General features: G+C 38.6%; 1 protein-coding gene across 3 annotated transcripts in view; it reads right to left on the minus strand.

The window, feature by feature from the left end:
• CENPI (centromere protein I) overlaps nucleotides 1-16,632 on the minus strand; it is a 64,228-nt gene that overhangs the window by 27,778 nt on the left and 19,818 nt on the right. For 2 of the 3 annotated variants that reach the window (XM_040999839.1, XM_040999841.1), the window contains 10 exons: nucleotides 14,505-14,553; nucleotides 14,164-14,210; nucleotides 11,407-11,496; nucleotides 10,952-11,080; nucleotides 10,633-10,800; nucleotides 10,359-10,479; nucleotides 6,357-6,448; nucleotides 4,838-4,955; nucleotides 4,676-4,740; nucleotides 781-875 (listed from right to left, as the gene is read on the minus strand). In XM_040999839.1, the coding sequence (XP_040855773.1) occupies nucleotides 781-875; nucleotides 4,676-4,740; nucleotides 4,838-4,955; nucleotides 6,357-6,448; nucleotides 10,359-10,479; nucleotides 10,633-10,800; nucleotides 10,952-11,080; nucleotides 11,407-11,496; nucleotides 14,164-14,210; nucleotides 14,505-14,553 (974 nt within the window). The remainder of the gene's footprint in view (nucleotides 1-780; nucleotides 876-4,675; nucleotides 4,741-4,837; nucleotides 4,956-6,356; nucleotides 6,449-10,358; nucleotides 10,480-10,632; nucleotides 10,801-10,951; nucleotides 11,081-11,406; nucleotides 11,497-14,163; nucleotides 14,211-14,504; nucleotides 14,554-16,632) is intronic. The other variant, XM_040999840.1, reaches the window with a different exon arrangement.

Consider the following 16,632-nt stretch of genomic DNA (forward strand, 5'->3'; position numbering starts at 1 on the left):
ACTCTTACTGATTCTCTATCTCTCAGTCCCTCCTTTCTTTCTCTTAGTCTGCCTTTACAATGAATGAAAAATGAATTTAAAAATTCCGAAGATAAAGTAATATATAAACAAAATATATCACAACATAAAAGAAATTGTACAACAATGATACCTTATAGGTTTTCCCATTGATCATCAAAATTCACTTTTACACAATAAGAATGCATTTTAGAAAGTAATTAAAATGAAGGTAAGTCAAAGCTGCAAATCTTAGTCTCAGCTCTCCAGTGTCTTTCTATATTAAATCTAAGTTACATGGAAGCTAAGCATTTGCTTTATTTTTATTATAAAAATGTAGAGAATTGAGCCCAATGTGGTAGTCTAGCAGCTAAAGTCCTTGCCTTGAACATGCTGGGATCTATATGGGCGCCGGTTCTAATCTCAGCAGCCCCACTTCCCATCCAGCTCCCTGCTCATGGCCTGGGAAAGCAGTCAAAGACGCCCCAAGAAAAACCTTGGGACTCTGCACCCACATAGGGAAGAGGCTCCAGACTCCTGCTTTGGATCGGCACAGCTCCAGCAGTTGTGGCCACTTGGAGAGTGGATCATCAGACAGATCTTCCTCTCTGTATATCTGACTTTCCAATAAAAATAAAATAAATCTTTAAAAAATGTGGAGACTTAACCTTCATTTGAAGATAGTGAAAAAATAATAATTAGGTCTCATTTTGCATAATTAAACTCCAAATGCAAATATTTTTATATAGAACAGCTCTTACATAGCAGTATAAGACAACTCACAGAGCACTGTTTGTCTCAGATTTCAAGTGGATGTCCTTAGAAAGCCACAGCAACCAATTCTGCAGTAGCTCTTTCAGACTCTCAAGAACACTACACTGAAGGGGCAAAACAAAACAAAAATGCATTATTACGATGCTCAAGACAGTTGGCCGTTCCTACAATAGAAACAAATTATAAATAAGGAAATGATTAAATAAATTACAGTACCATGAACTATGGTTTCAACTCTTAAAAATATTATGAGGACTGTGAAAACATGTAAATTATTATACAATATTAATTCTGTATTCTGATTTTTACATTTATGACCATCTGGGCTATAATTATATGGAAAATAACTCAGTAAAGACAAAAGTTGAAAAAGTAATATTCCAAAACAAAAATAATGAAGTTACAGTGGATTGTGAGGCTTTCTCAAGGGAAAATTCTCCAACAAAAATACTTGTTTACTGACAGGCTCATTACATCAGACTTAAGTCAAAAGCACATAAAGTTGAAAACAATGAATTTTTTAAATACTGTGGCATAGTAGGTAAAGCCAAATTCTCCCTCTTCTCCAATTGTCTCCTTTACTTTATCATCAAGGTATCGCACATGGGTGGCAAGTTCCCAAGTACTTGTTCCACCAGCTGCTGCCTTCTAGCTGGAAGATGGAATAAGAAGTAGAAATGAGATGCAAACCATGCATTCCGACAGGGATGTGGGTACTTCAAGAAGCATCTTAAATGCTGTTCTAAATGTTGACCACAGTGAACATTTTAGAATATAATGTATACTCACTAACTTGGCTTACTCCTCTTTCTCCTTTTATTCTTTATTCCGCTTTTATTGCTTAATCCCCTCAACAATTTGGCTTCTACCCTCATGCTCCTTTGAAGCTACTCACAAAGATACCCAAAATTTCCATATTGCTAACTCCATCCTTACCTTTCTGGACCTTCCTTGGATAGCTGGGAACATTCTTTATTTTAACTTTGTTTTATTATGCATCATTTGTTTCTTCTACACTGTGATTCTACTGGTTCTTCTCTCATTGCTGACACTTCCTTCCTTAGGTTCCTATACAGACTCTTTTCCATTTCAGCCTGAGAAATAAAGACTCAGTATTCCCCCAAGTGCTATCCTTAACCCACACCACTAGTTACTTTCCTTCCACACTCTCTGAATTATAAATATATGTATCTATGTATAAACATATGTATATGTGTGTATATATATTTATATATATTTATATATACGTTACACTGAATCATAAGAAACTGCTAATTACGAACCATTTTTTTTTTACCTGCAAAAATGATAATTTCCTATGGTCCATCCTAATGTTTCCAGATAAACAGCATTTTAGATAATGTAAAAAGACTGAACGAGAATAACCCTTCAAAACTCCTACAAAATGAATTCCCTGAAAATTCATTAGCTGGAAGAATGGTATGCTTTGTCATGTGAACAATTACACTTGCCAAGTAGCAGGAACAGTACAAATAAATTTCAAATTTAAGTTACTATGACAATTAATAAAGTAGCATTAAATTACAAAGGACACTAATCACCAAGAAAACATGTTTTTTTTTTTTCTGAAAATGTGGCCAACTATGACCCAGCTACTCCACTCTTGGGAAGTAAAATGAAATTAAATCTGCATAGAAGAGGGCCCGCCCGGCGCGGTGGCGCAAGTGGTTAAGTCCTCGCCTTACACGCCCGAGATCCCATATGGGCGCTGGTTCTAATCCCGGCAGCCCCGCTTCCCTTCCAGCTCCCTGCCTGTGGCCTGGGAAAGCAGTGGAGGACGGCCCAAAGCCTTGGGACCCTGCACCCGCGTGGGAGACCCGGAAGAGGCTCCTGGCTTCGGATCGGCATAGTATCGGCCCGTTGCGCTCACTTGGGGAGTGAATCATCGGATGGAAGATCTTCCTCTCTGTCTCTCCTCTCTGTATATCCGCCTTTCCAATAAAAAATAATAAAAATAAATCTTTAAAAAAAAATCTGCATAGAAGAAAGTGACCTGCAACCCTATTTTACAGCAGCACAGGCCACAATACCTAAGACACAGAAACAACACGGTTCCCCATCAACAGATGAATGAAGAAAAAAACTGTGGTACATCTGCTCTATGGAATATGACATATCCATAGCAAAGAATGAAATATGACCATTTGCAACAAAACGGCCCCAATTGGAGACCATTATGCTCAGTGTGATAAGCCAGGCCCAAAAGGACAAATACCATACTTCTCTCTGGTACAAGACAACCTGTTTTATGCAAAGTACAAAATAAATAGATACAGGTAATCAAGTACATACACATATTCCCATAGAAGAACTGTATACTAGAGATCACCAGACTAGGAAGTGAAGATACACTGAGTATGCATATCTACTCCCACATAAAAGGAGGACTCCCAATGTAACAGTTAAATACACCTTGACAATAAGATACTAATTTTTTTTTTACCTTTGCCTGTATCCACGATGCCATGTGATACTCAAATAACAGAAAGTTAAACTTCAACTGTTACTAAAGTACTATACTATTATAATATGGGAGGAAATGTCAGGAGGGGAAAATAGAGAGGAAGGGGAAGTTAAAAAATATATAAAGATAAAAAATGAAAATAAATCGTAGCTCCCATATATGAAACTATGCAAAAAGGAAAAGAAAAACGTAGCCAACATTAAATGATTTCAAATTAAAAAAATGTTGACATGGTCATATCACATATCAGAGCCTGAGCTTGATCCCTAGCTGCTCTACCTCTCATCTAGCTCCTTCCTAATGCACTTGAGGAAGTAGCAGACCACGACCCAAGTACAAGTACTTTTGTCACCCACCTAGGAGACTCAGAGTTCCAAGATCCTGACTTTGGATTGGGCCAGCCATAATCGATGTATTGTAGCTGTTTGGGAAGTGAATCAGTTAATGGAAGATATCTCTGTCTGACTCTTCACTTTGCAATTAAGTAAATTTTTCTTAAAAGTGAAAAAAAGGACGCAGTGCAAGGGTTCAATGACTAAATCCTCACCTTGCAAGTGCTGGGATCCCATTTGGATGCCAGTTTGTGTCCTGGCTACTTCACTTCCCATTCAGCTCCCTGCCTGTGGCCTGGGAAAGCAGTCAAGGTCAGCGCAAAGCCTTGGGACCCTGCACTTGCATGGGAGACCCAGAAGAAGCTCCTGCCTGCTGGTTTTCAATTGGCTCAGCTACAGCATTGTGGCCATTTGGTGTGTGTCCCAGTGGATGGAAGATCTTTCTCTCTGTCTCCCCTTCTCTGTAAATCTGAATTGCCTTTCTAATGAAAATATTTTTTTAAAGTGTAAAAACTATAAAATAAATATTACTTAATGCTGTCACTCTTTTAGAATTGGAAGAATGATTCAAGAAGAAATTGTCTAATTCATTCAGGTGGAACTCCTGGAAGTCAAACCTTATTACATAAGGTTGCAACAACTGCATTTATACAAAAAGAGTATTATGAACATACAATACAAATGTCCCAAGGAATTTTGTTTGCTGTGGCTACCACTGTATTTCCAGAGTAAAAAAGTTAAAAAGTGTATAGCAGAATCCTTAGTATTTGTACAATGAATAATCTATCAAAACATAAATCACAACAAACTAAGTATTTTCCAGTCTGTTTTTAATATGCATTTGCCACCTATTCATTTACTTTGTCTTTTGTCACAAGTAGAAACAGTTCAGAAACACCATATGAAATAAAACCCTAAAATGCACAATACTAGACGTAACTGAATTGAACAATCAAGACCTCAAAGTCCAAGAGAATCCTGGTAGAAAATTACTACTGTGATGTCTGTTGGAAATCATTTACCAATGACAGTAGAAAAGTATTTCAACGCTGAATTCAAGTATGATCAGTTTTCATATTTTTTTTACCTTGAAATAAATGGTTGATGTAAAGAAAAGATGTGCCAAGTGGTCAAAAAGAAGTGGTTTCAGCTCTAGGAAATAAAAAGAAAATAAAAGACTATTCAAAATACTTTAGATTCATATTATATTGAACCAAATGCCTCTAAATTTTCATTGACACACACATACCAGAGAAGTTATTAAAAGGGATCCAGCTCACAAGCTGCAGGACTTGGGACCGACAACAGAAGCCATCCCAGAGAGGAAGGCTTTTACACAGGAACACTTCACAGGAATAAAATCCATCCTGTAAAACAAGAAAAACCTTACATGGAACTTAGCAGTCATGATTACTCCCTCAACAGTCAGTTCACTTTGTGCTATATTTGTTTTTAAATCTTTTCACTTTTTTTGGTCATCAATATAATACAATCAACAAGCAAAATTAGATGTTAGATTTCCTTATAAAAAGCATGATTGATATTTGGAAATGTTAATGATATATATTAATGGTTAATATTTGGATACATTACCACTGCTTTCAAAGCAGTTTTCAAACACAAGACTTTATTATCAGCTGGGAAGAAGGGAAATTACGATGAATATTTCTAAAGATAAATGAAATCTATTGTTTTGGGGGACTTGCAGCAACTTGGATAACAAAATGTTGGCAATGCTAGATAATACGGTTAGTATTGCATGATAAGCCACAGACCAAATCTAATCTCTAGACACCATAATCTGGAGAAGTCCAAGTGTCAAGGTCATTTATATTTCCATTACAATGAGGATCCAAGTTATCCCTTTGTTCCTTTGTCAACCTGGTCCTTACCTAGTGGCATAGACCAGGACTTGTCTTATACCTTCTGGTCATGGCATGAATTCTCTGGGAAATCTTGTCAACATCACAGCTAGAATGACCACCCTTATAATAAGGAGTCCTAAATCTATAATCTCCAACTCAAATTTCATTCCTGAACTATAGGTTATCTTACTGTCTACCGGATACAATCTCTTAGATGTCCCATAGGCATCACTTAAATGTGTCTTTCCTTCTAAGCTTGCTCCTCCTATATTCCTAGTGAATGCTATCGATCTTCCCAAGCAGCAAACCTAAAAGTTAACCAATATCCCTCTGTGCATCCCTACTCTCATCATCCACATTTAACATCCAATTAAAGGGTTTTGCAACAAATCCTTAAGATTTATCAAATGTTTACTTGTGTGAGATATTGAGCCAAACCTGTACATGAAGAAAGATTATATATAGCTTCTGTCTGCTGGGAGCTCCTAATGAGTAGACAAATTGAAACTGAACACACATGACAGGAGTAAGAAATGGAATATGAGAGCACATACAGCAAGGAGTTAACCCAGACTGGAGTGACGAGTAAAATGTGATGGTGTTAATAGTTAAGCTACAATTTAAAGTACAACTCAGGATGACCCAGGCAAAATCCCTGTACTAGAGGACAAATGACACTCAAAAACGGCTTGTCAGATTTACTATAGTGGATAACTCCATGTATTGAATGTTCAGTTTGTTCTCTTTAATTACAAAACTTCCCCTTCCATTTGCATGATTTAACAGATTTGTTCTTCAAATCCAGGAATATAAAGACTTAAATTTCTGTGTTTATAATGAACTTTAAAATGAGCAAATATTGTATAAAAAACATGTCAGGAACTACAGAAAGTAGAATCTTACGTGTAAGAAGGACTCTGCCCTGATGATCGTGTCCAGAAAGTTGGTAAACTCTTTTTCATTTTCATAATTTTTCACTTTGTACCAAACACATTCTGGAGCAGAAATAAAATATAAGAACTTGGTTATAAAATACAATAAAATATACAATGGTGTTTTGGCACAGCAGGTTAAGCAGTTACCTACAACACTGGCATCCCATAAGACAACACCAATTCAAATCCTGGCTAGTCCTTTCTCAGTCTAGTTCCCTCCTAATGCACTTGGAAAATCAGCAAAGATGGCTGAGCATTTGGAGCCCTGCTAAAATGTGGAAAACCCATATGGAGTTCTGGGCTCCTGGGTTCCACCTGCTCAGTCCCAACTGTTATATCATTTAGGGAGTGAACCAACATAAAAAAAGGTCTCTGTTTCTTTCCTGATCACTCTGTTTTTCAAATAAATATTTTTAAAAGCTATAAAGCAAAAACAAAACCCATGCATATATCCAAATGAAATCTGCAAAGCAGAAAGTGACCTGCAACCCTATTTTACAGCAGCACAGGCCACAATACCTAAGACACAGAAACAACATGGTTCCCCATCAACAGATGAATGAAGAAAAAACTGTGGTACATCTGCTCTATGGAATATGACATATCCATAGCAAAGAATGAAATATGACCATTTGCAACAAAACGGCCCCAATTGGAGACCATTATGCTCAGTGTGATAAGCCAGGCCCAAAAGGACAAATACCATACTTCTCTCTGGTACAAGACAACCTGTTTTATGCAAAGTACAAAATAAATAGATACAGGTAATCAAGTACATACACATATTCCCATAGAAGAACTGTATACTAGAGATCACCAGACTAGGAAGTGAAGATACACTGAGTATGCATATCTACTCCCACATAAAAGGAGGACTCCCAATGCAACAGTTAAATACACCTTGACAATAAGATACTAAATTTTTTTTTTACCTTTGCCTGTATCCACAATGCGATACTTAAGTAATAGAGGATTGAACAGGTAACTGTTACTAAGGGATTATAGTACTGTGATACTCTAGTATGTTACTGGTGGGAGGGGAAAATGAGGAGAAAAGAACGAAACAGGAGGGAGTAAAACATATACCTACAAAATTATATCATGCAAAATTTTTTTAAAATCAAAAATTAAAACACACGTAACACACACCTAAATATGGCAGGCATTGTGGTGTAGTGGGTAAAACTGTTGCCTAAATTGCCAGCATCCTATATGGACACTGGTTCAAGTCCCAGCTGCTCCACTTCTGACACAGCTACCTACTTAGAGCCTAGGAAAAGTAGTGAAAGATAGTATAAATGTTTGTGCCCCTGCCATTCATGTGGGATACCCAAAAGATGCTACCTGTTTTGGACAGGTTCAGCCTTGGGCATTGTAGCCATCTGGGGAGTGAACCAGCAAATGGAAGATCTCTCACTCTGTGTCTCTGCTTCTTCCTCTCTCTCTAGCTCTGATTTTCAAATAAAATAAATCTTAAAAACACAGTGTTTTATAGAATACAAAAATAAAATCCACAGAAAATCTACTTTCCACTAACATTTTAAATTGATGACAAATTCAATAAATCATTACTCTCATACATCTAGCCAACTCACTGTAGACTGTGTCTCTTAATAGCACAGATAAAACTTACAGTGATAAAATAAGCTGGCATATTCCGCATATAATGAATGTGATCAGCATTATGTGACATAAACGTACTTCACAATGTTCATGGAAAGCATAATTTAAAAGGTAAGTTCATTTTAATGCAAAAAATTTAAAACTAAACAACTTTTTAAAAAAAGGTTTATTTTTATTGAAAAGGCGGATATACAGAAAGAGATACAGAGAGAAAGATCTTCGATCCAGTGGTTCACTCCCCAAGTGGGCACAATGGCCTGAGCAGAGCCAATACAAAGCCAGGAACAAGGAGCTTCTTCTGGGTCTCCCAGATGGGTGCAGGGTCCCAAGACTTGGCCCATCCTCTACTTCTTTCCCAGGTCACAAACAAGGGAACTGGAAAGGAAGTGGAGCAGCCAGGACACGAACCAGTGTTCATATGAAATCCTGGCAGATACAAGGCAAGGATTAAGCCATTAGGCTACTGCACCAGGCCCAATGAATTTTATTTTTGCACTTTGCACTATTTGAAGTCCTCTGGTAATAACCCCCCAAAATATAAATTGCATGAATTAAAAGAATAATGGACTGGGACTGTGGCACAGGTTATGATGTGGCCCACAATGTTAGCATCTCATATGAGCACAGGTTTACTTCTCAGCTACTCCACTTTCAATTGAGCCCCTGCTAATACACCTGGGAAAGCAGCAGAAGACAGTCCAAGTATTTGGGCCCCTGCCACCAATGTGAGAGACACAGATGTAATTTCAGGCTCCTGGCTTTGGTCTGTCCAGCCTGAGTAGCCATTTTGGGAGTGAATGAGTAGATCGAAGATCTCTCTCCTTTTTCTGTAATGCTGCCTTTCTAATAGATGAATCTTTTTAAAAGTTAAAGAGCATCCTAAACTTTATAGACTGAACTATGTGTAACCTACAAACAACAGAAATTTAGTAAGTATAAATCTACACTTGATCTTAGCCAAAAGGTCAAGAAGTGATAGTAAGTAAAAGTCTAATAAATTTTATTATATCATCTCTAAAGAAAGACTGAGTAAAAAGAGTTAGCAGGGTGGGCACCATGTGGCTGCAATGCCAATACGTATGGACACCAATTCATATCCTGGCTGCTCCATTTCTCATCCAGAACCCTGTTAATGCATCTGGTAAAACAGCAGAAGATGGCCCAAATACTTGGATCTCTGAGGCATAGTGCGAGACCCAAATGAAGCTCTTGCTTTTGACCAGTCCAGCCCTGGCCCTTGTGGTCTTCTGGGGAGTGAACCAGCAGATGGGAGATTTCTCTTTTTCTCTTGCTTTCTTTCTTTTTCTCTGTTCTGTTTTTCAAATAAATAAACAAACAAACAAATCCTTTAAAAGTTCCTATATATTATGAAGACAGTTACTAAAACGAAAAAGTAGAGCTAGCTTGAGATCTAATAAAATTAACAGTTTTTATAAAAATTGTTATCATCCATCTACTGGTTTATTCCCCAAATGCCTACAACAGTCTAGGCTAGATCAGGCTGAATCCAAAGCAGAAATCAACTCAGGTATCCCAAGAGGGTGTCAGAGATCCAAATATTTGAACTATCACCACCAGCTCCAAGGGTGTGCATCAACAGCAAGGAAGAGTCAGAAGCAGAGCTGGAATTCAAACCCAAACCTACTCAGAAATAGCATGAGCATGTGGACGTCTTAACAGTTGTGCCAAATGTCTGTGCCAAACTTAATTCAAATACTTGAACAGTTAAGAGTTGCTTACCGAGGAAAGAAACAATCAACCTAGTTAACAGAAATATTATCTCTAGAAAATCCTTGGAGAAATTAAATGATCAAATTACACAACAGCTAGGTTGAAAGACTCCTCATGCCCTTTTCATTTAATTCTATAATCTAACAACAATTTTGGCTTGTATAAATGCTAATAACATTTACAGAAAATATTCTAGTTGGCAAATATTAGCATTTATGTCGCTTACACTATAAGTTTACATTAAGTAAGGTTTACTTATTTTTCTCTTCTGGATTTGGTTAGCATTAACCTGATGACTGAGGGTTTAATAGCAAGTTTATAGATACACAAAGATGAAGAAGCCTCAGATGTGACAGGCACCAAAATAGTAGAGCCACTCAGTGAGTTCTGGTGATCATACAGCAGTATTTCTTACTAACATCTCTTCTTTTTTGTTACCTTAAAATTACAAAAGATGCATTTGTGTTCTGAATGTATGGTTACCAGAGAAACAAATGCATCGTGTGAAGGATCTTCTTGTTTAGAAAATGGGGACCTTACAAAACTAAGCCATTTGGTAACCTATCTTGTTCCATCTGTCCTTATTCATCCAATGCTTTCAGATACCAATCCTTACCTTCTTGTAATGTTTGACTCAACCAGTAGTAGAGTCTCTGTAGGACTGACTCATCTTTGATGCAGTTGATATAGTGAAGGAGCAGAGAGTTATTTAGCACTGAGCCCATCTGAGAAGGCAGCTGCAAAGAAAGAATTAGCCAGTTAACTATGAGTAAATGAAAAACAGGTCAGCAAAACAAGGAAATCATCATAAAGGAAATATATAATAAAAGAAAAATAATGGCCATAAAAAGCAACAGCAAATGTAAATGAAAATGTATTCCAGTACGTACCTCTAAACAATGGATGTTCTCCAGGAGTTGAGGGAATCTTTGAAGCTGTTCTAATGGCAATGATCCACTGTTACAAAGACAGTCAGAAAGACTCATCTCTTTTTTTCCATATTCATTAATGTGGGTACTGGAGTTTAGCACTGGAATAATTGAGTGAGACTTCCACCTCTAAAGGAGGAACATAAAACAACATATACACAAAAAGTCCTGGGCAACTAAAATATACTTAAGTATCTTAAGTTTCCTCCAACGTCTGAATGGCTACTGAGATTTAATTTAAAAAAAGCCACAGAAGTCATTTAGGACTTTGGATACTTACTCTTTTTAGAGGACGAATTTCAGTTGGACCTAACATCAGTTTTATAGGTTCTGCATAAAGACCTTGGTTTCTTTGTCTCACAGCCAGCAGAGCTGTCTTCCAAAGATTCTCCGAGTTCCTAAAATAAATCTATACATTTGGAGGGAAAGTTCAAGAGAGTAGTTGTGCATAAGTTGCCGCAACATAAAATCTAATACTTTCAAGCATATTAATTATAAAATCTTTTGTACCCATACAAATCTATTTAAAGATTTTTACCATCAGGAATCGATTAAATGCATCAAATGGGACCAACACAAAGAATCAATCCCTAAAACAACTTTCCCAAAACTACACCATATACTAGATCTTTAAACAGTAGACTACAATTACTTTAGTTCCAATTTGTACATTAACTTTATCCAAAATCATATATTTCAATCTCAATTAAGACTTTTCTGTCCTTAATTTCTTACCTTCCTCCTTGCAGGCAAAGACACAGAAATCAAAGTAGGAACAAAGAACTTATACACTGACAACAATGCCTGGAGATGAGGCTGTATTCCCTGAAATAAAATAAGAGTTTTCCATTTACAATTATGTGGCCAGTAACAACTGAAGAAACAAATATCATAAAGAAAAAAAGCAATAACAGACTAGTATATATTCAGCCTCTGATTTCACTGAGATACAGTCAGAGAAAACTAGGGAGTACATAACCAGACATTTAAACCAACCATCATAAACAACTGTCTCTAACCTGTGACTTTCCTTTCTATGACCTTTTATCCTATTTTGATTCTTGCTTGCATTTTCTCTCCACTTCCTATTTTATCTTCCGTGTTTTACTAGTCATACCTTCTATAAAAACTCCAGGTTTACTGAATTTAGACATCAAAGAAGTAGGTCCAGGAGAGAAGTTAAGATCAAAGGAAATATTGATATCTCATAATATTGAAATCTCATAATTGGTATTCACTAGTCAAGCAGCAGGATGTAACAAAACAAGTCTTAACAAAAACACCAAGTTCACAACGAAAAAACTCAACACTGGGGCAGGCATTGTGGCACACTTGGTCAAGCTGTACCTTCAACAGCAGCATCCAACAGGTAACAATTAGAGTCCTTGCTGCTCCACTTTTGATCTAGATCCCTGCTAATGTACCTGAGAAGGCAGGACAAGATGATCCAAGAGCTTGGATCCCTGACACCCATGTGGGAAACCAGGATGGAGTCTTTGGTTCCTGGCTTCAGTCTTGCCCAGATTAGGCTTTTGCAGCCATTTGGTTTGTTAACTGGCAGATGAAAGATAGTGATCTTTCTCAATGAACCAGTAGATAGAAGACAACTCTCTCTCTCTCTCTTTCCCTTTGTCTGTCACTCTTTTAAATAAATAGAAAAAGTACTTTTTAGAATAAATGAAATCAATCAATGTCAAGTCATTTTTTAACTTGAATACAGTGTTTTTCAATAACTACAAATCAGCAAGAGCTGATATTATGGTAAGATTTTTCTTATTCTGTGGAAATGTTTTACTTAAGCATTACCATTAATTACTATTCTGAGAGAGACACTAAGACATATGGTATGTATGAAGCTAAAATAGAAGATTAAGCAAGAAGAACATTTTTTTGACCCACGTGGGTGCCTGTAGCCGGGCCACATGACTGCCTTGGAGTAGGGACACTCACAGCAGGCCTTCAGGATCCCCTGCCTGGAGGCTTTTCTAACTGGCACAGGTACATACAGCTGAGCATACTGGCTCCCTGCAGGGGAGGGACACTCAGTGGGCTTCCAGGACCATTCCATCCTAGAAGTTATTTGGATGGGGTGTCTGACAGGGCTTGGGTAGCTTGGCTTAGGTTTTGGGCTCCACTTGCGTGGGGGGAGGCTGGGTTCCTGAGCCCCAGGGACAGGGAAACCAATAGGGCTTGGGTCACCTGGCCCAGATCCTGGGGCCTGCCTTTTAGGTGGGTGCTGGGTTCGTGAGCCCCAGGGGAGGGGGATTCAGCAGGGCTCAGGTCACCCAGCCAGGATCCAGAGGCCCACCTACTATGTGAATGTCGAGCCGCAAGGATGGGGGATCCAGTGATGCTTGGGACACCTAGCCTGGGCCCTTGGACTTGCCTGTAAGAACATGGAGTACTTAATGAAAAAGGTAGAGCAGTGGAAAAAGGCGCTTTCATAAAAGGAGAATACAGCAGCTCATTTGGTGCTGTAGCAGAAGAACAGAACTAACTGGACAACTACTTCAAACAACGACAACAAAAAATCTTGGTGAATGGAGCCAGTGGACAATGGGAGGGTGACATCACCCTTGGATAGGTGAACTCAGCAGCATTTCAGAACTATCCAAACCACTTGGACAGCCCCTTAGAAGATGTACACATTGAGACTCTGGGTTGATATGAGATGGTGGTTCTTAATCCCTGGGTATTGCAACGTGTGGAAATCATCAGTGGTTTCCCCCTTTGTCTCTCCCCTACCCACAGAAACAACAAGAAATAGCAGATTTGGAAGCAATGAGTACACTCAATTTTCCCTAAACCTCAATCCTTCTGACCCTGATCCACCATGTAATCATCATAAAAAGTAAAATTTATGTAAAAAAAAAAAAAACAAGCAATCACTGGTTGAATTGTAGTAAAAGAAATGTCACATGGAGAAGCACAAGTATGTTGTGTGTTTGTGTTTGCAATTTGATATGAAAGCTTGTAGGCAGACATGAAGGCTACATGGACACTGACTGTTTCAAACCGTTTTGTACCCACAGCTTCCCAGACTCCTGTGACTTGGCAGGTAAGGGCAAGATATAAATGTCAAAGTGTATATTAAATTTTAGCAGAATGTCTTGAGACGCTTTCAAAGAACCCATCCACAAAAAGTAAAACAAGCAGAAACCTGTAAACTCACTTCCGACTTCCAGCTACTCCCTAACATTCCAGCCACACCAACTCGGTTCCATCCCTAATTAGTGACTGCTCCTGAAATCACATCATGTTTTTCCCTCTAGCAGTCCTTCCCTTCTTTACTTACCTTATTTTCTCTTTGTCCCTTAAACTTTCCTTCAATCATCATAATTTCCCCTTGCTGCTTTTTTTTTTTTTTAATTTTGTTGGCTGAGCTCTCCAGAATGTGAGTTCCTTTTAGATATTGACTTATCTGACTCTTTTTGTATCCCCAAAGCCTAGCACGCAGAATAATAGGCAGTCTTAGGTCTTTCAGGCACTCACCATTTTTGCCTGAAGATCAAGCAGTTTTCTCACACGAAATGGCTTAACTGCAAAATGTAAAGAGAAAAAAGTTTTATGTATTTGATTAAAAATAAAAAGAAACCAGTTACATTTACCAACCATGTAGTTCAAGTACTTTCTCCTTAAAATACACCAAAAATAGAAATGCTCTGTTTAGTTATTTCATTAAGAAGATACTTTTACATTAAAATACTAAAAAGCAATTTCCACAAAATGAGGCCTGTCGTAACTAATATTAATAGCTATTTTAGCTTTATAAAGGCCAATACAGATGCTAATTATGTAGAGAGAATTAACACAACTGGAATTAAAAGACTCACCATTCTCTTTTTTGGTAATTAGATAGAGCAAATGGCAGACATAAGGGCACTGTTAAAATGCAAAAAATACATATATATTAAAGAAATGACAATATGTCTTGAACAGAACAGCAACACATTTTCCTTAATTATTAATCTCACCCAGGTAAGTAAAAAGGCTTAAGGACTTTCTTGAAAAATTTTATAAAGCTTCTTTTTTCCAGACACGGTAACACAGTGGTTATAAAAAACAAAGTTTTAACTGACATCCCATTAAGTAAGTTTAAAAAAAAAACAATTTTTAAAGATTTATCTTGTTTTTATTTGAAAGGTAGAGTTAAGAGAGAGAAAGAGAGACAGAAGGAGATCATGCACCCGCTAGTTCACCCTATCCCCAAATGGCAGCAACAGCCAGACGCTGTAAAGCCAGGAGCCAGGATCTAAGTGCCTCTTCTGGATCTTCCACATAGGTGAAGAGGCCCAAGGATTTGAGCCATCCTCCACTGCTTTCCAAGGCCATAAACAGAAAGCTAGATTAAAGTAGAGTAGCTGGCACTCAAACCAGCATGCATATGGGATGCCAGTGCCCATATGGGATAATGGCACCAAAGGCAGAAACTTGGCCTACACCAAGGTAGGGCAGCTCCAGGTAATTTTTTTAAAAGATGAACTTAATTACTTGAAAAGCAGAGTTAGGGAGAGAAGGCCACACACAAGAGAGAAAGAGAGGGCCTGGCAGCATGGACTAGCACCTAAAGTTCTCGCCTTGATCGCGCCAGGATCCCATATGGGTACTGGTTTTAATCCCAGCAGCTCCACTTCCCATCCAGCTCCCTGCTTGTGGCCTGGGAAGGCAGTCCAGGACGACCCAATGCTTTGGGATCCTGCACCCGCGTGGGACACCCGGAAGAGGTTCCTGGTTCCCGGCTTCGGATTGGCATAGTACCGGCCGTTGCGCTCACTTGGGGAGTGAATCATCGGATGGAGGATTTCCTCTCTGTCTCTCCTCCTCTCTGTATATCTTCTGACTTTGTAATAAAAATAAATAAATCTTTTAAAAAAGAGAGAGAGAGAGAGAGAGAGAGAGAGAGACTGATTCTTCCATCAGGAGCCTGGAACTCCATTTGGGTCTCCTGTGAGGAAGGCAGGACCTAATTACTTGGGCTGTCTTCCCAGGTGCACTAACTAGAAGCGGGAGTGCAGCACTTAAAACTTGAGCTGGCACTCATATGGGATGCTGGCATCACAACACCGCCTCCTGACAATCTGAAAAACAGTTTAAAAATTGCCCACAATCCTCCTACCTAAATAAAACTCAAACACTCAGTTCCGTTTTCATGCATACTTGCTAAGATAAAAACTAATTTTTCCAGGAACACAACTTTCCATATCTTTTAGTCTTAAAATTACCATTTTTCTATGATGCTTCAAATTCTAGTGAGCAGATATACCATAATTTCATTGACACCTTAGTCTTTAGTTTAGCAAATAACAGGCACTGAATGACTGGGCAGATGCTTAGCTCACAGTTAGCTCCGGCTCCTGACTCTAGCTAGAATCCTGTTGGAAGGGAAACTAAGGTGAACAAGTAGACTCAAGATTTAAACCCTATGAGTCATTAAATCTCTTGCTGGTAACCACTGTGCTACTACTATTTTAAAGTATTAAAATCAGTCAGTACTTGGAGCAAATGTTTGGCCTGGTAGTGAAGATACTCCCCAGGATACTCACATCTCACTCTGTCTCAGTTTCTCACCTGTTTATGGATCCCAGCTTCTTGGTTTTTTTTTTAATATTTACTTATTTTTATTGGAAAGTCAGATATACAGAGAGGAGGAGAGACAGAGAGGAAGATCCTCCGTCCAATGATTCACTCCCCAAGTGAGCCCAACGGCCGATGATATGCCAATCCGAAGCCAGGATCCAGGAACCTCTTCTGGGTATCCCACACGGGTGCAGGGTCCAAAGCTTTGGGCTGTCCTCGACTGCTTTCCCAGGCCACAAGCAGGGAGCTGGATGGGAAGTGGAGCTGCTGGGATTAGAACTGGTACCCATATGGGATCCCAGGGCGATCAAGGCGAGGACTTTAGCTGCTAGGCCACGGCGCCGGGCCCTCCAGCTTCTTGTTACTATAGACCCTGGGAGGCAA

Source organism: Ochotona curzoniae, unplaced genomic scaffold, assembly GCF_017591425.1.
Source record: "Ochotona curzoniae isolate NIBS_2020 unplaced genomic scaffold, NIBS_Ocur_1.0 scaffold_1852, whole genome shotgun sequence".
In the NCBI taxonomy this organism is placed as follows: domain Eukaryota; kingdom Metazoa; phylum Chordata; class Mammalia; order Lagomorpha; family Ochotonidae; genus Ochotona; species Ochotona curzoniae.